General features: G+C 40.5%; 1 protein-coding gene and 1 long non-coding RNA gene across 3 annotated transcripts in view; both read left to right on the top strand.

Moving 5' to 3' along the window:
* The window catches only part of spidr (scaffold protein involved in DNA repair), a 44,861-nt gene that overhangs the window by 9,837 nt on the left and 11,760 nt on the right, over positions 1-23,264 (top strand). For both annotated transcript variants that reach the window (XR_008567319.1, XM_054765157.1), the window contains exons 9-12: positions 9,055-9,238; positions 9,414-9,622; positions 18,599-18,757; positions 22,438-22,525. Coding sequence is in view for 1 of the 2 variants with exons in the window: in XM_054765157.1 (XP_054621132.1) it covers positions 9,055-9,238; positions 9,414-9,622; positions 18,599-18,757; positions 22,438-22,525 (640 nt within the window). In the remaining variant the exon portion in view is untranslated. The remainder of the gene's footprint in view (positions 1-9,054; positions 9,239-9,413; positions 9,623-18,598; positions 18,758-22,437; positions 22,526-23,264) is intronic.
* Positions 17,059-17,757, top strand: LOC129173892 (uncharacterized). Its single transcript, XR_008567322.1, has 3 exons — positions 17,059-17,333; positions 17,456-17,533; positions 17,653-17,757. It is a non-coding gene; the product is annotated as an uncharacterized LOC129173892 (long non-coding RNA).

Here is a 23,264-nt window from a genome sequence, read left to right as displayed (position 1 = left end):
TGTTGTATTAATGACTATTTCACAGCATTCATTTTGACATAAATAGTAGGACAAGGGTTCCATTCCAGTTAGTGTTAATGCTAGGTTCAATTGCTTGACAGGGGAGGTCATACCAGTGACCTCTCTTCACTTGCCTAGCACCTTTATTTGAGGAAACGTGTCAAGAAATAGTAGTCATACATGTTTCCTCCAGTCTTCATTTTGCTTTAACGCTCAGTTTTTTTGCTGCCCCATCTCCTCTAGAATTTGTCTCCTTACCATGACCAACACAAATCAGACCCTCATTGTCTTCTATTTTTGCTGTTTGTTTGCTGTTTATTAGTGTGTTTCATTCCTCATGATGCATTTAATGCTCACTTGCCCAAGAGGACTGCTCCAAACTGAGCATTGCCACGCCAAGACTTGCTAGGAAAAACAACATAGCTCATGGCTTATATATAGGCCCATTTTAACATTGCTAAAGCAACTAATTTAATGGTGGCCCAAGACTTTTGCACTGCAATTTTAGCGTCAGATTTGGTTGCTGACTTCATGCATTATCAGCATCTGTTGCAGAACTACAGTTGACTCTGAGATAAAATAAGAGGAACAACTTGCACCTTTGATGCAATCCCCAAAATGTTTCCAACAGGGACAGAAAAATGCGTGTTCAGTAAAACACTTTCCTGCGTTACCCTGTTTTGGATTTTTAACATTCATTTCTGGGCAGTGGTTCAAGAAGGACACATTAGAGGCAGTTACACAACATGAGACTCGCTCGCAACATTTTGGATAAAGGGGAACAGGAAACGCTAAGCAGGAAGTTTGTTTGACAAAGGGCAGCAGGGCTGTATGTATGGTCAAATATTCGAAAAACATTTGACAACTTGGAATTAGCATTGTAATTTACTATGAATAAGAAGGCAGAAAAGCCAATCACATAGTCATTGTTTTTCATAAACATGCAAGATGTCCATTGATGTACAAATGAAAATAATGAATTTGCATTCATTAGTTCAGGTGTTAACAGCACGAGTTATACTACACTACTGTATAGGACAGCTGTGGTGCTTCAATGTGTAAAGCACAGCCTTTTCCTTCAACATTCCCCGGTACTATCACTAAAGGCCCAGATGTGCATTGCAGCCCCTCACATGGAGTCCTGGGAGGCGTGGGCCGTGTATGTTTTCAGGGGTTGTTTTGGAGTGGGAGCGAGACAGCAGTCGCCTCCAGCTGTTGGGAGTTTGAGATTGAGTGCGCTCTGGAATATCCAGGCTGGCGGAAGCGCTGGGGCCTCCTCAATGCTCTGACGTCACACACAGCTCCAGGGAATGCTTCAAATTCCTCTTCCTGGCAGTAGTTAGGTCATTTCCAGCAAGCTGGGGGGAAAAACACTAGATTATTTTGTGGAGAATTTGAGCGCAAGAGTGTGGAAGGAGCCAAAGACACCAGATTGGAAACACATGGCGGCTTCAGCACCTTTCAGTTTCTTAAATCCCAAGTTAGAACCCAAGGCCCATGAACATGTATCTATAAATTGTCTTTTATTTTGACAAGCTTCATATGCTCATAAGATTTTTTCTTGCGGGAATAATAAAGCATATCTATATCACTCCAAATCTGTCCCATTGAGGGCCGCATACTGAAAAATCAAAAGGGGCAATTTTGATATTTTTTATTTTTTCGTAAGGCTAATCCAATTTAGATATGCTAATAAGGTACAGTATATATAAACCAGCCTGCATCTCAGTTTTGTTTTATTGTTAAAAAAAGTGTTTGGGACTGTATTTATAATCGTCTAAAAAGACTAATCCAAAATTGACATTCGACGGAGTTATATACACTCCTGATCAAAACTGTAAGACCAGTTGAAAAATTGGATGGTCCCAAAGAGTGAGGTTATTTCTCTGGAAGAAGTCTTTTGTCAGGCGGGCATTGTGAACTGCAGCGTTGTCCTGTTACCGCAGACGTGGACCTTCAGTCATGAGGGATTCCCCCTGCAACATCTCCACATAGCCAGCTGTCGTTTGCACAACCTAAGCCTCCATTGCGAAGAAAAAAGCACCCCAGATCATGATGGCACCCCCTCTACTTTGCCATCTGGAAAACATCTCAACCTTTGCCATTAAGAGATCATGACGGTGTGAATACCTGACAGAAAGTGACATTGAATCCACATTTTTGCAAAGATTATGGCTTTTAAAGGCTGTGGTCTTAAACTTTTGGTCAGCTGATGAACAGCCTATTTAACTTTAATGGTTGTAAATTGCGTACTCAAATTTTTTTTTTTTTGTCGTGCTCCCATTTCTTCTGTTTGCATTTTGAAGCTCTACTTAGAACCTTCTTAAGATCCAACAAAACAAAATGTAAATTCTTACAGTTTTTCACTTGGTCTTCAAATTTTGATCAGGAGTGTATATAAACAAGCCTGCATCTCAGCTTTGTGTTATATAAGTTTTTATTGTTATTATTATTAGTGTTATTAGTATCAACATTTCAACTTTTTCTTGCCTATTAGGTCTTTTTTCTGTTGTTTTTTTTTTGGTTATAATTTATAATATTGTTAGAAAGCGCAGCGGGCCAATAAAAAAAAATAAAAATTAACACCCCTGATCTCTATCTGCAATATTTTATGCGTTTCATGAACTGTAGTGTTGTAAATGGAAAAAATCCCCACATTTAGTGCTGCGGTGTACGTAGTAAAATTCCTCCAGCTTCCTGCGTGACACTTGAGGGGTTTATCTCTCCTATCATTCCTAAAGTGCGTAGGTTGACAAACCCACACTCCCTGCCCCGAGTGGGCTGCGGTTTGAGCGGAAATACCTGCAAGGATTATTCACCTCGGAGCTATGACGCCAGCAGATGGGCCACTCCTTGAGACACGTACCTGTCAGCTACCCACTCACCTGTTCACAATAGGAAGACACTTCCTGTTCCTCTTCCGCTGTACTGTATGTTCTACTCCACTAACATTGTGTACTGTAGCACTGATGATGAGCAATATGATAAATGTCGACATGCCTAATCACAGTCATATACAGTGACTTGCTCCTGAGAGGGTTTTCATAAGCAGCGGAAGTCCTTGTTTGGTGACGAGCTGCTCAGGATGTATTTATTCACTGTAAATTGTCATTGTTTTTACAGAAAATTCAGTATTTGATGTAATTAAAGTAAAGTTCTTCATACAGGAGATACAATAATGAACATTAAATATATTTTTAATCGTAGCCTCTAGTGGGTCTGGATTATGTCCAGATTTATATGGCTAAAGCTTACAGTTTTCACTAAAGACACGCCTTTATTACAGCATACAGTACGGCACACTACATGCACTGAATGTGCCTACAGCGTCAACTTGTTGCCATTTGCTGTGCTTGGCGGCATTCATCACAGGCGTGGATTTTGGAGTTGGATGCAATCAACGGCAATACACATACTGTACTGCAATAAAAAAATACACTCGGGACTATTATATAATTATCCAACCTCTGATATGAGTTTTTGTAAAGATGGTCATGTTTCATTTGGGTCTATGAAAACTCAGTTTTTTTTAACACCTATCATATAGCATCTATAATATCTCATTTAGAAGTCTTTGTATTATAATTTACTCCCACTCAGTCTGTAAAAACACTGAACTTAAAATTATGCAAAAAAACAACCACAGACTAGTTTAATTTAAATTTGATTTGTGATGAATATTTTCCAGCGGTACACATCAAAACAAACTGTTCTTTCCACTTGAACGTGCTCTGTATTGATCAGCACGTCGGATACGAGCTGCAACACGCATGACAGAGCTACTCACAGAGTACACTTGGCGCTGACTCAGCAATAGGCCACCATTCTATTCCTCCGTGTCACATGTGGAAAGACTTAGACCGTAAATCAGTGTTACTATAAACAATGTGCTGTGTAATTATGAGGCTGTTTTTCAAGTTCCTTTAATACTCAGGAGGTTTGCCACTCTCAGACTCTCTCAGGTGTACAAATGTACAAATACTCCAGTACAAAGGTTTTGCTTGCTTGCTTGCTTGCTTGCTTGCTTGCTTGCTTGTTTGTTTTTTTTGAAAAGTGCATGCATGTCCACTGTGGCACACATTGACCGGTGAAACAAAGCCACTGACAGTAATGTCAAATAATAGAAACTAGCTTGTTTTTCCATGTCATCAACCAGCAATCACGGCACCCGATTGTGACAGGTGCGGACGTTTTGTTCAGCAGATGATGTCACATTTCGAAGGTGGCTGAAGGAAGCTGTGCTGAACTGCACGTTTTCATCTGTGAGAATGTCATATGTAAATTATTATAAGATAATGTCTTATGAACATAAATTTTAAAAAAAAAAGCTTTGCACTTCTCTGTCTTAATAATGGCTGTTGCTCATCATTTTTTTAACCATTGTTTAATCTGATTATTTCCTATTTAAATGATCGCCCATTTATAACGAACATGCATTTGGAAGAGTTGTATTTTTAAGCAGTATTAAGTATGTAATCCAATGAGGTTCATTTGGCCTATTGTTCCTATAATCTAAACAGTTCTTTTTTATAGACCAGAGTTGGTAAGTTTTTCATACCTCATACATCATGTGATCACTCTGAAGAAGACTGCAAGTGAGCAGTCGAAGCTGTCACTTATGAAAGACTAGCCAACTCCGGTCCGAAAAGAACTGTTTAGAAAGTATTAAGTATGCGTGTTGTCAAAAACACTCCTGATAAAAAAAATTTAAGACCAGTTGAAAAATTGCAAGAATTTACATTTTGCACTTTTGGATCTTAAAGGAAAACTACTCTTTTTGGAATTTTACCATCATCATCATCATCCACAATCCTTATGTGAGGCATGAACACACATATTTCTCTTTTCTGTGTATTGTAAAGATATAGAAACAGCTAAAAAGACACAGCTAAGAATGCATTTTGCCTTCTGGAAAAAAAAATAAAAAAACGCCAACAACTCTCCATTTACACCTGTGACCTGCATATTAACCAAGCTACAGCGAAATTCTTATTATTGTTAACATTGTTACGCTGAAGAACTACTTTAGTGGTGTAGTGACACCTCGCCTGACCACACCAGCTAGCTACTACCCGGCTAGCTACTAGTTTCACCAAACACTTGCTCATAGCGCGTCAGCGCTGCACTGAGTGCCTCAGGTCACTACCGAAAGGTAACACTACATATTGGAGCTGTGGCCACTACTGCTGTGTTTTTGTTTTTGAGTTTGGAAGGTGTGGCGTTCGTTTATTTGTGGCTATGTGAAATAAATGCACCCAGGAAGGAAGTTCTGGGAATGTTTCAAACGACCAAAGTACGGCAAAATACTGTCAGCATTACATGTTATCATGAATGTGTCTTGCTACATGGGTACAGTGTGGATATAAAACGGTAAAACGTTGTTGATTTTTTTAGGTGTTTTAATAGCGAGCTTTGTACAAGCTGCCTTTTTAACTGTTTTTATATCTTTAGTTTTCCTTTAAGGAGGTTCTAAATAGAGCTACAAAATGCAAAAAGAAGAAATGGGTGTGAGACAAATCTTTTTTTGAGTAAGCAATTTATTGCAAACAACCATTATACTGAAATGGGCTGTTCATCAGCTGATCGAAAGACAGTTTTGGACACAGTAAGACAGTCATTTTAAACTTCTTCAAAGATCCTGAGGGTTATGGAACAAAAAAAAGTCAAACAGCATCTGATGGCATGTGCAAGAGAAGAGTTTTAAAAAGAAAAAAACATCTTTAAAGTCCTTGACTCCTTTTGACAAAATTGCCCTTTTGGAATTTGAAAGAGAGCACCAAATATGGGCCATTGAAAGGTGGAAGAAAAAATGAGAAAACATGTAACCTTGACGGTCCTGATGACTTCCCACATTACTGGCTTGAAAAGGAGATCCCACCTGAGCTGAGGGGCACCATCATGATCTGGGTTACTTTTTTTCTTCAATGGAACATTGGAGCTTCAGGTTGTGCAGGGGCGTCAAACGGCAGCTTGCTATGTGGAGATGTTTCAGGGGGCATTTCTCATGACTGAAGACTTCTGCCAGAGGAACCTTCCTTTTTTGGACCATCCTGCATGTTCCCCTGGTCTCAATCAAATTGAGAACATTTGGGGATAGATGGCAAGCAAAGTTTACAAAAATGGACATCAGTTCCTAACAGTGGATACCCTCCGTGAAGCCATATTCACCACCTGGAGCAACATTCCAACTAGCCTCCTGGACTCACTGGCATCAAGCATGCCCCAAAAATGTTTTAAGGTGATTAACAAGAATGGCGCAGCTACTCATTATTTGTGCATTTTATTTCTATTTGGGGGGGGGGCTTTTTTTTTTTTTAGCTATGGTCTTAAACTTTAAATCACCCAATGAATAGCCTTTTTAAGTTTAATTGTTGTTTGCAATAAATTGCTTTCTCAACATTTTTTTTGTCTCACTTCTAATTCTTCTTTTTGCATGTGGAAGCTCTACTTACAAACTCTTTTAGATCCAACAGTGCAAAATGTAAATACTTTTGATTTTTCAACTGGTCTTAAAATTTTGATCAGGATTGTATGATGAGGATGAATGTTATGTTCTGTGATGTTTCTGCCTACAGAAGTTGGATTGTAGGTTCAGAACAAAACAAAACGCTATGTCGGTTGGTGCTTTGCGGAGGCAAGCTTGTCATCATCAATGTGTGGGAGTTAATCCTCTTTTTGCAACTAGTGCCAATCCCATATTTCTAATTTGGGCACAAACTCCATCCTCCAAGGTGGAACACTGCAGAGCAGTGTTTTATCAGAGACGAGCACCGGAATTTGGGAGTTGATAGAATGGAGCGGCCTGCCAAGAGTCCTGAACTCAACTCAAATCAACACTTGAAGGATCAGCTTGGGTGTGCTGTTCATGCAGGAGTAACCAACACAATCATGTTGAAGTACTTGCTCCTGGATGAGGTGTGGAATGCTGTCTCATAGCAGTGTGTGTGTGACTGGGCTGTTTGTTTAAATAATACATTTTTGTTAAATGTTTGTTTTTTACCATTGTAAAATGGCCAATATGTCTCATTTCTTCCTTGTAACTGATAAGACCTTATTCATCCAATTCACCAAAGAACTCCCACAGTTTTGGCACATTTTACTTTGAGCATTGTGCTGCTCATCTGAGAAATGCAAGTTCCTTACAAATGGCCTTTCCAACGGTGTAACTTACCGTAACCTTTTTTTGGCAAGAAGCATTGTTACAACCAGTGTTGGGACTAACCGTGTTAAAAATAACGATGTAACTACAGTGTTACTGTTATTGTTTCCCAGTAACAGGTAATCTCATCAGTTGCTATTTAAAACATTACAAGGCCATTGCCGACAGCGAAATGTATCGCATTATTGTAGTGTCCCAACAGAGTCACAAAGAGTCTGGCACTTTAAACCACATGTCAAACTCAGGTCCGGGGGCCAAATCCGGCCCACACTTCAATTTCATCCGACTTGCAGAACCGTTCAGAAAATAGCATTGAGTTAGCCCGCCTCACGGACCTTATCATACAAAGTGCTTACGGCGTAATTAAGCCACTCCTCTGGTATAAACTACTCCTCTGCTATTTTAATTTCAGAAGTGGACAGTGTTGTGTATAGCAGGAAATTCACCGCCATTCTTAATTTAGGCTGACAGATTCAGACCAAAAGACAAAATAATTAAACTGTAAACGACTAAAAACTCCATCAATTTAACTATTACACCCTGTCTGTACAAAATAACAATAATCATTATAACTACAGCAAGGCATGCTGGGAAATGCATAATGCAAACTCTTACGGGTTATACATCTCACGAATTGTGATGTTTTTGTGTTGATATGAACTACTGTAGCTTTCGCCCGGAAATCGAGAGAATGATGAAGAGGTGTTCGATCAACAACAACTACGCCAAAAGAACCATATTCGTATATACACAGACTATCTGAAAAAATGCACATTTCCCCCACTCCGATGTAAAACAAAATATCGATCCACATGAGTGAAGTTAAAAAAAAAAAATGTATGTCCACGTAAAAACACATTCACCAGCTGTCATTTGTCATTTTTCCCCAACCTGAAAACGCAAACACAGGCCTGCATTATATGGTATGTTCCAATCCCGGCACTGCACACATGGGGAACTGGGAAAGAAGGTGTGTGAGACATTTTCTCAAAATCTGACCATACTAACTACTATTTTTTCAGCCTGGATTATTGGGCAAGTCCTGTCATGTTGGCAACTTCAAACGAGCATCTGTATGTGTGCACTGATGATGCGTATGAGTGTGCTTCGTTCACCAATTATGTTGGTTAAAAGGACAAGAAGGTTTTTAATACTTTCAATACGCAGAAATATAGTTGTATAGTGTAAGTGTTGAACGTTTTAGGATAAATAATAAGATACAAAGTTGGGGGGGTGGGATGGGGTGTAATGTCCACTTCAGCCCACAACCTAAAGTAGGCTTTGAATTTTGGCCCCCTGTGCGATTGATTAGTTCCAACACCGTATATCTCCAACTTGCACACAGTCTCTGAATCCTCGCTGCACCGACACAACACTTCCTTGTTCTTGACCAATCGCACTCACACAAGGTTCATTCATAGACATCAGCACTCTGAACAACACAAAACACAAGAAAGTCTGTGGTATGGCATATATGCCAGATATTTGAAGGTTTTTTTTTTTTTAAGTAATGCAATTATTACTTTCCCTGGTAACTAATTACATTGTTGACTGAGTAATTCTGTGACAAATGCAAGTACTTTTTGGGGAAAGTGACTATAATAATTACTTTTTGAAAGTAGTGTAATTTTCCCATCACTGTTTACGACTCAGAAATCATTTTGTTAGATATTGTTCAATGTTTATTTTGGTAACAGGGAAGAACTCGTACATCTGTTCTGCATTCGAACTTTTCATATGAGAGTTTGACATGTTAGCCCCAACATTCCTGTAATCTTATTCCCTTCTGGATTATAATATTTTTTCATAAAATCTGTTTCTCGTTTCAATTTGATGCAGGTGAATGGGAGGACCCATGTTTGGAAACTGATGAGCCTCATTCATTTTCTTTGCAGGCAAAGTCTCTCCCTGGAGAGTTTAGGCTGTGATATAATTCTCAACACGCACTTTAGCCGGAAAGTCAGCAACTCCACCTCAAGAGGCCTGCTTGCGGCCAAGAGGGTCATGCCTTATCCTCTGTCTCGAACATTCAGAATGCTGGAAGTTTGCAGAGGTTCTGAGGAAAATGATACCAGACAGGTGTGCTTTCTCAAGTTTTATGTGTAAGAACATGAATAATGTCATGCTTCAGGCATTGGTCAGTCATTCTGCAAACATGGTAAACATGTGTTTCAATTTAGTGCTGCTTTCAAGGAATACCATGTGTCAGTGGGTCACAGCATCTGTACAATTTACACATCTTTATTGCCCTCAGGTAGTTGCCGCTGATCGGCATCCTGGTATCCTACCAAGATGTTGCCTTTCTCTCCTGGAATCTATTGAGGGGATGGGCCAGGCTGGTTCTGTGAGCCAGGATGTGATGGTGGTGGTCCAAAGAGTGTATTCCATCCCTGTGCCAGACTTCTCCAGACTTCCCTCCAGGTCCTTCTCAGCTCCTCCTGCTGAAGAGAAAGGCAAAAGCAGGTAATGTTGGACCATTTTGTTTCCCACTCACTGAAGTTTGTCATGCTAGAAGAGTCTTGAAGGGATTAAACATATTTCATCTGATTCAGATGCTTGTGCACCACAGTGCAGAGGGTTACTTCTTGGTGGCACATTGTGTCCCAGTGGTCAGGGCTATTGTTCTCAGGCCTCACAGAGTACGCACACTGTAGCCATATGCCGTTGTTTGACAAAAGATACAAACATGTCTAATTGAATCCAGCCCCACTGTGAGCGACGTGCGCCAATTGTGGAGAAAAGGCAGTGTGATGTTTTGGGAATCTCATGCATCAGCAAGCCACAGTTGAATTGTTGCCCACTTGCACCGCACTGGGTAGAACAGGTTTTTAGCGGTTGTTTTTTTTTTGTTTGTTTTGTTTTTTTCTCAAAACTATGTCAAAAAATGTCCAAGAGGCTCGGATTTATAAAAAGCTATGGAAACTTGCAGATTTCAGACTTGGATTATTTATTTGAGTTGCTTACATTTTTATAAGAATTGACACCATGGGGTGTCCTAACGTTTTCACATGACTCCAAATTACATTTGTGATGCCCCCTATGGGTTGTGTCCAAAATGCTTTGTAAGACATGCGAGCGTCCATGCAATACAGATGTCCTCAAAGTTTTATAATGATTGAACAAATGGTCAATGACTTATGAATATGTAGTTGCTAAGTCCAGCTCTTGTCTCTGCAAGGCCATTTTAATTGATGGCAGCCATGTTTTTCAGCCAATGTTGCTCAAATTTCATACACATGTGCTTGCCAGTCCCCTAAAGATGTGTACCAAATTTGTTGGTGATTCGGCAAAACACCCTAAAATTACTGTGTGTGTTTTGTAGAGCGCTTTGAGCTGTGGGAGAAATTTCAAGTGAATTCAACTTACATCATGTGGTGTACAGTATTTGTCAGGAAAGTAATAGCACAGGCTACACAGTAGCGGTAGATGTTTTGACAATTTTTCACCTTTTATGTGCAGCGGCTCAGGAGTAGAAGAGTTAGCATACACAAAAAAATACATACGTAATTGAGGATGTTCTAATATTTTCAAATGACTTTATTGTTTAATTCAAAAAATGCATGGATGTAGATGACCACAACATATCCCATGGCATCAAACCCTGTAGTCAAGTAAAACAAAAGCCAAACTGACAGATTTGATCCATTTTCAGTTAACAGTCTGTGTAAACGGCCTCTTGGTGAGGCAGCCTTAGGGAAAAGTGCCATAAATAAGTCCTAACACTGCTTTGTGGAGAGTCCAAAGAAAGAGCCATGCAACTTCTGTTACCATTACGAGAGAGAGAGAATGTTGATTGCAATATTAGTTGTCTATTCGACTCACTTGTTAAGCATGTATTATAATTTATTAACCCTCCCAAATGGTGAATTCTCATCCACAATAACCAAATGCAGTCAGACGGTAGGAGGGGACTGAGCTATGCTGTTGTGTCCCTGAGCAGTTTGGAGGGTACAATGCCTGGTTCAAGGGCGCCTCGACTCGGCGACTCGGGAAGAAGACGCCCAGTATGCTCTGATGCCTTTTTTTGAACCTTCTGTCCTCTGGTCCCCAACTAAGCCAACCAACCCAAGTCAGTGATTCATGAACTTAATTACTACAAACTGTATTCCACTGATAGTGTATTGGTTTACATAACAGCTTTTTATGCATTCTCCAGTCAATCCAGATCTCCTGGGACTGCTGAGACCCTGAACAGGATAGGCGGTACAGAAATTGATAGATTGAGGTCCATCCTATAGAGGTCAAACAGATAGGCTCTCTAAAATCTCGCGTGATATTGAAATGTCACCCAGATTCACTGAAGTGGTCTCATCGTGGTTAATGAATCAGTGAATGTGCTATTTGAAGTCAGGCTATCCACTCTGACCTTTAGTTGCCTGGCCCTCCCCAAGCATGTTGTTTTTGTCCTGTGCTAGTAATAAAATAAAGGCACTGGTTTTCTCATCGTGGGAGGAGGTGAGAGGGGTGGGCAATGAGGAGGAGGAGGCCAGGTCGGCTGACAAGTGTATAGCTGTGCTTGTAATTTGACACCTGCTCCTGCCATGCTGCCTCTGTGGCTGGTAAACAAACACCGCCCTCTGGCCGGAAACACTCCCTTTCCTTCCTCTTAACTCAACCATAGTCAACAGGTTTAGTTAGTAGTTACGGGATGGAGGTGGGGCAGCGGTTCGTATAGATAACAGGGACTTCAGAATAGTTCCCTGCCTGCTCATTGTTACATATTTGCCAGGAGGCCACACTACTTACTTCCTGACACTCATTTGTAACGTCATCCTCGCACTAAAGTTTTATTAGAAGAGGTTTTTACCTCGCTGCTTTCATTGTGTTACTTATAGTACATTTCCAGGATGCTCATGAAAAAAAAAACATTTAATTTGCACCCTGGTGGTCCTAGGACACTTTCTGCCTCACATATTGAGTCCCCAGCCTCTATGAGTCACAGTATTTTTGATCATTTTGTTGTTAACGTGCTCTGTGAGGGGAGGGCGATATTTACGACTGAAGAAGATTCCTGTAAATTTTGAAGAGAATAAACAAGAAGATTAAGTGTTTGCAGGAAGTGAGAAGAGTCTAGTTCTTTTTTTCACGGTGGTGAAGGAACACAATGTGCTAAAAGGATCCTGTTTCAGCCATGTTTATCACCCCCCTCGCACTGATTGGTGGACAACACATAGAAATGAATCCCGCCTGTCCGCCCCCTGCACCAATGAGGCCTCTCCCCTGTATTCTTAATGCGTGGGTCACTTTCTTAGCGCGTTGCCAAGTAATGTGCATGTGCTTGGGGTGCGCACACCGTGTGACTGTGCGTGCGCGCGCTTGCACAGAGTGAGTAGATCGTAGTTCCTGGAAGAAAACTTGTGCTGCTTAGAATTCTGTGGTTGCTCACAATAACAGATTCCTCAAAACAGCCTGCAACGGGAGCCCACCAATGGCAGGAGGTTTTTCAGGAGTGAGGGGTCTCACATTTGAGGAAGTTGGACTGAGAACAGCTAAAAAGAGGAGGGCTCTTGTTTATGTCAAGTCCAACCATCCTATTTGTTATCTGTCAAGTGTTAGCAGATATTTCACTTTTGTTTTTGCTTTTTTTGCTCATGTTGAGAAAAGCTACAACAAGATCATGTTTATTTTAACCACATTTGGCTCCAGCAATTGAATACTGAAACAAAAACATTTGTCGAATTAAAGGGACTGTTTGCAAGTGGTAGGTGGCTGGCTGCCTGGAGGGCGCTAACTTTTTAACTTGCCGCGAGCATTATATCCTGCCCTAGTCCTGCTTCGAGCATGTAAGCTATGGCCCATGTAACACACACATGCACACTAGCCATGTGAATTGTCAGCTAATGGTAACGATTTGACAAAGTTTAGCTACTAACGTTAGCTATTATTGAGTATATAGCCTCTCGTAATCACATGACTACAAATTGTTGAACACCTCTCATGATAGTGCTTACGTGTATGTGTATGTGCTCGCACTACATGAGAGACAGCTGTGATTGATAGCCATGAACGCCAGTCATTTTATTAGGCCTGAACGTCAACGTCAATGGTTTACTCTGTAATAGTGAAAAATACAAACTTTCTTTGTTCAGTCAGTTTTTTTAAACCACTAATGCTAACATATATGCAAGTCGGTGGTGGTGCTGTTGCAAACACCCCTTTAACATTACAGGAGCTAATAAATCCTGCTGTTCCTGATGATATAGTTTTCTGAATTAGGGATGTATATAATAATTGATGAATTCGTTATTAAAGATGCTGGAATTGATTGATGATTAAGGCTATGTCTACATGAGCACGGATATTTTAAGAACACATATTTTTGTGTTTTGGCATTGTCCACATGTCCATACGCAAATGTAGGTTTTTGTCCTTAAAAATTGAGTTTTTGGAAAACTTGAGCCAGGGTGAAGATTTTCACTAAATTCCAGCTTCTGCATTTGTGTAAAACATTGAAACAGATCTTTTTTTCTTGTGTTATAAGAAATGTGTTATCCAGGGCTCCAGACTAACTTTTTTTTACTAGGATCACAGTGGTCCCTAACTTAAAACTTTTTGGAGCGCAAGCAGGCGATTTAGGGGAGCACACCGAAATTGACTTTCAAAGTAAACATTCATATTTCCTCACATTTTCACTGTATTACTAAAAATACTATTAACTCCAATACCGCCCTCTTTTCTCACACATCGGCCGGCCTTCTTCTTCTTTGGTGTTTGTTTCTTTTCTTCCTTTTTAGGAGTTAATATTGGTTGGCAAACTACCTCATTTGCACGTTGCAGTCAATTTGCACGTTGCAGTCAACTACTGGGCAGAAGTGTGGAGCACAAGTTTGTCAGCAACAAAAAATATTCAATAATAATAATATAAAAGCACCAAATTAACTGGTGAGGTTGCCAACTTTCCTTTTCCTTTTTCCTTTAATTGTGTGAAACAATTTTTGTACTATTTGACACAAACCTGAAATTTCCTTTCATCCCTGTTTTAGAACCACTAGTAAGTTAAAGTAAGTTAGCATGTACCCGATGAACTTGATAGCCATCCTAGCTTCCCTGTGGGACAAAATCAAGCTCCAAAGGAACCGCATTGCTTGTTTGTTTTAAAGACAAAATATCACCGTAGTTAAAAAAAAAAAAAAAAAAGTGTGGCGCAGAGTTACGAGTTAGAGTTAGTTATATGACAACCGGATCGGCTTAATCTCATGGCGGAAGCCGATATTATCCGATCTTCAAAATACAGCGGCTCATCTTCAAAATACAGCGGATTGGCAGCCGATCCCGATCCTGAAGATCAGATCGGGACATCTACACAGAACACATGAACGACATAAAATACAGTAATTAAACACTACATACAAGAATTACATTAAACGCCAAAAAGCCAAAGCACTAGCATCCTTTCCATCACAATAATAAGATCACTACACTGCATATTCATTACTGTTGCTTTCAGAGGATCAGCGACCTGGCAGTTATGTGTACTGTAAAGTGTTTTGTGATTTCCGACCATGTGCGAGCATGCCATGTGTCCTGACTGTGTGTGTGTGTGGCTGTGTGCAGATTGGACAGTTGAGTTTGCTGATGTTGTTTTGGCGTGGTTCGGCCGATACTAGCCTGTTTTGTTTTTGCAATAAAGAGATTGTTGATTGACCACCCTCCTCGTCATCCTTCCAGCGCCCGGTCGATGTTACAATATGTGAGAGTCAAGCGATTGAGACAACTACAGCCAATATTGAGCACATAGTGTACTATATTCTTCCGCAACGCACCACACTGTAACAAGTTCTCGAGCAAGTCTCGTGTTTACGAACCAAAATTACGTTTTTAATTCATTTATGTCCACGAAATGATGTAACACGGAATGCTGTAAACCAAGGACCACTTGTAGTGTATTATTGAATGAAGCAAAGTGGAGTGCACTGCCTGGCGACAACCCACAGAGGTGCTGTTGATTCAGTCTAGGCTCGTTTGCTGTCCCAAGAACAACACTGGACATCTGCAATGGCAAGTTTGCAAATGTTTTATGGGGAAGGAAGTGCTGTGTTTGCATTGCTTGACAACAACAAAACACACTAATGTAAAGAAGTTTAACTTGGCTTATTTCAGCTGCGAAAATGTTTTCATCTTTGGACCTTAGCCCACTTCAGCTGGGGTATGTTGTGCTCAAAAGATTCTTCTTTTTTCTTTTCTGGGAATTACTAGAAATGATCCTGATGTTTCTGTCTTGTGGTGTGGCCATGCTGTTAGTGACTCATTGTGCTGATATAATTTTTTTTTTTAGAAATCAGACCGGGTGGGGTCTGTTGAAACCTCAATCCATATGTTGTTTTTCTTAGCTGCGGACCAGATCTGTATTTAGGTCCTGACTTAATGCAAACAATCAGGAATAACCTCGGTTAGAGCTTCAACTCGCGGCACCTAAAGTTATGCGAAGAATGTTATTTTGACATCTATTTCCAGATTTCTCTAAACAAACACAGACAGACCTCATGTTTACAAATAGTCACATTTATAGTGCCAATCAGGTGGCTGAAAACAGTCTTGAAACTTTCCCACTGCCTGGAATTTTTCGCAAGCATGCACATACATGATGGGTCTGCTGACAGTCCTCCCTCCTCCCGTTTTCCCAGTCATTTTTCTCCCTCCTACTGCCGTTGCCTCGCTCGTTTAACCAGGGAATTTAACCTCCACTGTTTACTCCTTCGTACTGGTGCAGGGCCGTGTCTGGACTTGACTGCCAGAGATAGTGGGTCCTGTAACGCTTCCAGCTCTCAGCTCTCAGCTCCCTTGAATACACAACACTTAAGTTCGTAATTTTATAGGCCAAAGGTTCCTTTCTGTCAGCAGCAGCCTGTCAAACCAGCCACAAGCATAAACACTCTCAAGTGTCAGTGTGACATCTTTGCTCTGCATTATTGGTGTGTCACTGAGGTTATTATTATATTATGAGTTATTTTGCACTACGTGAAGATCACAATTGTCCTTCTGGTACTACAATTGAAGATTTGGTTGGAAATTTGGCAATATCAAAACTATGAGCCTTTTGCTACTGTGAAAAAGGCCGTGAGGGTTGACAACACAGCATTGTTACAATATTTATCATACACAGATATCATATTAGGAACATACTGAAAAGAACTCCTCCCTTAGCTACCACCTTATCATGGTGGAGGAGTTTGCATGTCCCGATGATCCTAGGAGCTAACTTGTCGGGGGCTTTTATGCCCCTGGTAGGGTCACCTATGACAAACAGGTCCTCGGTGAGGGACCAGACAAAGAGTGGCTCAATAGACCCATATGATGAAACAAACCATTGGGCCAAGATTTCTCTTGCCCAGATGCGGGTCACCGGGGCCCCCTTCTGGAGCCAGACCTGGAAGAGGGGCACGATGGCGAGCGTCTGGTGGGCGGGCCTACCCGCTTGAGGCCCGGCCGGGCACAGCCCGAAGAGACTACATGGGTCCCCCCTCCAATGAGCTCACCACTCATGGGAGGGGCCAAAGGGGTCGGGTGCAGAGTGAGCTGGAACCTTGGCTGTCCGATCCTCGGTTATAAAAGCTAGCTCTTGGGATGTGGAATGTCACCTGTCTGGTAGGGAAGGAGCCTGAGCTGGTGCGCGAGGTAGAGAAATAACGACTAGATATAGTTGGACTCACCTCAACGCACAGCAAGGGCTTGGACCCAGTCCTCTCGAGAGTGAGGGGACTTCATTCCACTGTATTTGTGTGCAGATTTTTACATTCACTTTGTAAAATTACGGCTTTATTCCCATAATATTGTTTATATAGAATTTACATAAATATGAACCTAATCTTGTCATTTTTGTGTAACTGCCTTTTGTTGAAAAATTCATGTAATATTGGGACTTACATAATATTGGATAGCTTCCACATTAAAACGTTCTTGTTGCAACTCTATGACCTTTTGTTCACAATAAACCTTTTTCATTTTTTTATTTTATTAAACGTTTTATTATTAAGGGAGAAAAAATTCCCCCCCTGTTAAAACATAACTGAGATTAATTGAGATCTATCGAAAACATGGAACAGTGGTGAACCTCCCCAGGAGTGGCTGGCCAACCAAAATTGCCCCAACAGCGCAGCGAGGACTCATCCAAGAGGTCACAAAAGACCCCACAACAACATCCAAAGAACTGCAAGCCCCACTTGCCTCGGTTAAGGTCAGTGTTCATGACTCCACCATAAGAAAGACACTGGGCAAAAACGGCCTGCATGGCAGAGTTCCAAGACGAAACCCACTGCTGAACAAAAAGAACATTAAGGATTGTCTCAATTTTTCCAGAAAACATCTTGATGATCTCTAAGACCTTTGGGAAAATACTTTGTGGCCTCACGAGACAAAAGTTGAACTTTTTAGAAGGTGTGTGTTCCATTTCTTCTGTCATAAAAGTAACGCCGCATTTTAGAAAAAGAACATCATGCCAACAGTAAAATATGGTGGTGGTAGTGTGATGGCCTGGAGATGTTTTTCTGCTTCAGAACCTGGAAGACTTGCTGTGATAAATGGAACCATAAATTCTGCTGTCTACCAAAAAATCCTGAAGGAGAATGTCCGACCATCTGTTTGTGACCTCAAGCTGAAACCAACTTGGGTGCTGCAGCAGGACAATGATCCAAAACACACCAGCAAGTCCACCTCTGAATGGCTGAAGAAACAGACTTTGGAGTGACCTAGTCAAAGTCCTGACCTGAATCCCATTGAGATGCTGTGGCGTGGCTTTGAAAAGGTGGTTCCTGCTTGAAAACCCATCAATGTGGCTGAATTACAACAATTCTGCAAAGATGAGTGTGCCAAAATTCCTCCACAGCGCTGTAAGAGACTCATTGCAAGTTATCGCAAACACTTGATTGCATTTGTTGCTGATAAGGGTGGCCCAACCAGTTATTAGGTTTAGGGGCCAATCACTTTTTCACACAAGGCCATGTAGGTTTGGATTTTTTTCTCCCTTAATAATAAAAAGTTTCATTTAAAAGCTATATTTGGTGTTCAGTTGTATTGTCTTTGGCTAATATTTAAATGTTTTTGATGATCTCAAGCGTTAAAGTGTGACAAACATGCAAAAAAAAAATAAGAAGTTAGGAAGAGGACAAACACTTTTTCACACCACTTTATATGTATATAGCATGTTGTAGTATTACAAAATTATTCTCTTAATATTTAAAACAAGTATTCGTCATCATAACTTATTTCACATAATATGACTTTGACATTTGATTGTTCGCAGGGGTAAAAAAACCAACTTTATACACGTAATATTACTGTTTTCTTGTAATATTACAACTTAATTCATATACAATTACAACCTAATTTTAGCATTATTACAAATATTTCTTTGAATTAGTTTACAGTATTTTTTCGTAGTGTATCCCTAAGGCTAATCCTTTGTAATCCTCATTAATCAGTTATGTTGACTGTGTTTCCCAGGCTTTGTGTGCTCGTTCAGGACAACTATGGGATGTTCAGCGTGGTCCAGCTGCACATCCTGCCCTGCCAGGATGACCTGCGCCAGTACCACCAGGCGTGGCAAGGGAGGACCTGCATGCTCACAGGTGTGAAGGTGGTGCAGCGTGTCACCCGAGACAGGTGAGACGCACTCGCCTCACTGAGTCTTTTTTTTTTTATTATTATTTTTTTTATAAGAATTGTGGATAGCTTTTCACTTCAGTTTGCTTATAAGGTAACCATGAATGTAATAGCCACATACTTTTAATAGAGGCCTTCGCGCTATGGATCTTATCTGGATGTCATACCTTTTCTGAGAAGAGTAAACGCAAGTGTGGATAGCAGAAAGCGTCAACGAAGGCGACCGCTTGAGCCACAAGCTCAGTTGTCACATACATGACTTCGACATCTAGTGTATGAACCACTGAAAGCACCCTTCAGTGTTCCTCTGTCTGCAGCTCACATGAACCTCATTATGTCGTCCTGTCTCGACGTGCTACTGTGTTTACATGTAAGGGGATACTGAGGTGGACTTATGAGCGGCCGTGGTCAGGGTCCCAGATTAGAACCAGTTAGAAGAACCGACATTAGAACATCTCATGGGGGTGGATATGTTTACGTCCTATAATATTCTTCGAGGTTGTCTGTGGACAGTGTGTGATGGATGGCCCGTCTTTGGTGCTTACACTTGGGCCATGTTGTTGGCTCCTGTGGAAAGACACGTGGTTTTCGGTGGCCTGGTTAAATGAGGCTTTTATTTTCTTAGAGGGCAGTTGCTATGCGGTTCTTTGCATAAGGAAGAGTTGCACATTTTTGGTAACTTGCTCTTCTGAATATTAAGAGAAATTCAGTGGAACCTCCAAAGTGGAACAAAAGCCATTCAGGAACGCCGGTCAACTTCCAGTGTTTTTTTTTTTTAAACAGTCCCCATCATATAACCTTTAGAAACTCTGCCGAAGTCCTAACTGTCATACAAGTGTGAAAAGACGTAATAAAAATGTTTAATAGTCATATGTTAAAACAACAAAACACATTTCTTTTTTTTTTTTTACCTTACCCTGTACACAAGTGTAAAAATAAGTTTAAAAATAAACTTTACAAAAAAACTAACAACCACACACACATTATTTAAAGCCTAAGCTAATTGACATCTAGCTAATTAGCGGCTAACAAAAAGGTGTCTCACACAATACGTCTTGTGTGATGTCACGCCCGATGACTGTCCGATGCAAACTACCCTTTTTTTCCCCCCAACCAACAATATAAGAACACCACCACTAGCTAGAATATGTTACAAATAGTGGTTTAAAATGGCAGATTGAACAAATAAATGTTTGTATTAGAATTAGAAGTTAAACGTTTTGTTCATGACTGTTGTCTTGTGTACACATACACGTCCATCACATGTATATGCACAAAAGCAGTCTCAGAGAAGCGACCGACAATTTGGAGTCATTGTGTGTTTATGAGAGGCCATACATTCAATGATAGCTAACGTTAGTAGCTAACTTTGCCGAATCACTATTATTAGCTGACAACAAACAATAACTAATCATGTATGTGTGTTACGTGAGGAGTGGCTTGCAATGTCGGAGCAGGAAGAGGGCGGAATATACACATTTGAAAGTTAGCGCCCCCTGTGCAGTACCTACAGTAACCAAGCCAGACAGCACCTTGAAGGCATACTGCATAGTGTATTTGTTGATAATTTTTTAAATTCCTTTGGTGCATTCAAAGTTTTGAGGTAACACTGCCCGAGCTCATCAAAGCTCTTTTAGATTGGAGATTGTTATCAATTTTTTTGACATTGTGCAGGATATAGGTACACAGTTAACTATTTCTGCTCACTAAATGACTTTTAAAGTGCGTCAGGTTTTCAAAATATGGCTAACGCCACCCATACTCCCCAAAAAACAGATTTTCTAGAGCATATTTTGTTGTCAATGTAGAAAATAAACATTTATTCATTTTACCTTTTAAACGTTGCTGAAGTTAGCTTAGCAGGTTTGAAAAAAGTTTTTCATTAGGGTGGCAGTGGCTCAGGAGGTAGAGCAGCTCGTCCAGAAACTGGAAGGTTGGCGGTTTGATCCCCGCTCCCTCCACCCAGTCACTGTTGTTGTGTCCCTGGGCAAAATACTTCATCCACCTTGCCTCCAGTGCTGCCCGCACTGGTGTGCGAATTAATGTTTGGTGGTGGTCGGAGAGTATGCAGCCACGTTTCAGACTACCCCAGGGCAGCTGTGGGTACAGATGAAGATTACCACCACCAGTGTGTGACTGAGGAGTGAATGAATAATGGGTTCACTTCATTGTGAAGCGCTTTGGGTGCCTTGAAAAGCGCTATAAAATCATTATTATCTATTATTATTATAATTCATTATTTTCTGAAGCTGCTGTGCCTCCCTTGTTTCTGGTGCCTCCCAGGGAAGGCCCACCTCAAACGTTGAATACTACACATGTAGATTATTGATTATAGTTAAAGCAGTTGTCATCTAAAATGTACTTTATAAAAGCAGATTTGGCCGTGGACACGGGTGTCCAAAATTTTTCCAGTGAGGGCTGCATACCTTTTTGATGCATTTTGTAAAAATGTTAAAAATGTATTGAAAAATGTATTAAAAATGTTAAACCCAATCCAGTGTAAGCCAATATATGCTAAGCTATCAAAACAAATCCAAATTTTAGCTTTGTGTTACAGGTGACAAAGCAAATTAGTGTAATAACTAATAACATAGCTATAAATAAAATAAATTAAACGGGCTGAAAATGCACATCGATACGCCTGACCCTGTCTTTAGACTAAGAGAACTAACCGGGAGCCTGTTGTATCATATCTACACAAAGCTGTCAGTCTTACACATCAATCTCATGCTTAAAAAAAGAGCAGGCATATTTTCTTCATATGTCAAACCTAAGGCCTTGTAAATGTCAAGCTTTTTGCCTCTTTTGGCACTGATGCTAGCAATGCGCCTTACTCAAATTGCCCGTCACGGGGAGCAGCATTTTTTTTTCCTGTCGATGCTATTTGACATGTGTCACATAAATCAAAATACAAAAAGTCGGGCCTGTTTGGACCAAGGCGGCTTGGTAGCACTTGCAAATGATGTGGAAGAACACAGCCTTCTTTAAATCTACGAGTAAAATTGACCCAAAACAGGAGACTAGCAAGTGTCGCTGAGTTTGCTGTTACTCATCCTCAAGCAGTCTCACTGGACTTGAATGGGCTGCAGAACCAGTTCCATACAAAGGAAGCCTGTGACTACAAAGCTGACTAAGTTGCTGATAAGACGGCCGAGCGCACACGGATGAATAAGTAGCATTAACCGCTGTCAGCTTGTGCTGGAGTTTCTTCTTTGCTTTTCATTCGCCTTCTTCCTCAGTTTCGCTTTGATGGAACATCTGTAAAGTATGAGTTGTCTGTCATTACAGTAGTGAAGGCTTAATCAAGCTGCACAAATACAACATCACATGTAATTACTTGTCTAAAGTGTTTTTTTTTTTTTTTTTGCTTTATTTTCTGTGGGTGGGGTGTGAATCTTCCCCCGCGCCTCTTGACAGTGTCAGATCCCACTTATAAAAACTGTTTCTCTGCATATGAACCCTGCCAGCCTGAGCACGCTCTTGCTATGTGATGGTAACAAGCACGCCGCCTTAATAGCTTTGGTCTTCCAGCGGAAGTGAAACCGCTTGCCAAAGTTTCACTAAAGTCTGTCCTTTATTCAGCAACAAATCCCAACCTAAACCACCCACCCCCCACCCCACCCAACACTCACCCTTTCATTGCCTCACTCCTTACTCTACATCCACTCTCTCTCACTCAGGCGCTCCAGTCTTTTCAGCCTGATAGACAGTCTGTGGCCCCCACTGATGCCCCTTGAATGTCATGGAAACACACCAAGCCTGGCCAGTGTAAGTTCCAAAGTCCCACTCGCTGGACACCTGCCCAATATAGTACAAGTATGCTTTTGCTAAACAATAAACCTCTTTTTTCCTGCATTTAACAGTCTTAGCAAACACAAACAGTTTTTGTCCCCAACATATTAGAAAAGAGACAAAAATGTTGATTACTGTAAAGCCTAAGCTGATGCGTGTGAATATCCTTTTTTACCTAGAATACAAAGCTAGTAGGTCAGCTTTTATGGACAACTAAGGGAAGTAAAAAATATTCACTTTTGAGAGGCTGAGGATATTTACATTTTTACAAAAATGATTACCCAAATAGGAAAATACACTCCTGATTAAAAAAAAATTTAAGACCAGTTGAAAAGTTTCAAGAATTTACATTTTGCACTGTTGGTTCTTAAAGGGAAACTGCACTTTTTTGTAATTTTGCCCATATTCCACAATCCTTTCTCTTTTCTGTGCGTTCTAAAGATATAAAAACAGCTAAAAAAAAAAAAAAAAAAGAGGCTTTTTGAAAGTTTTTTCACATGGCTTTATAGTCGGAATAGGTGCTTCTCTTTACATGCATTCTTACCTCCCTCTTTTTTATCTATTTTATATTTTTAGAATGCACAGAAAAGAGAAAGACGTGTTTTCATGTCTCACATAAAGATTGTTTTCCTTTAAGGAGGTTTTAAGTAGAGCTTCAAAATGCAAAAAGATTTTTTTTGTGTGTGTAAGCAATTTATTGCAGACAACCATTTAA

Source organism: Dunckerocampus dactyliophorus, chromosome 2 (genome assembly GCF_027744805.1).
Source record: "Dunckerocampus dactyliophorus isolate RoL2022-P2 chromosome 2, RoL_Ddac_1.1, whole genome shotgun sequence".
Classification (NCBI taxonomy): Eukaryota; Metazoa; Chordata; class Actinopteri; order Syngnathiformes; family Syngnathidae; genus Dunckerocampus; species Dunckerocampus dactyliophorus.
This window is presented reverse-complemented; position numbering and strand designations above follow the sequence as displayed.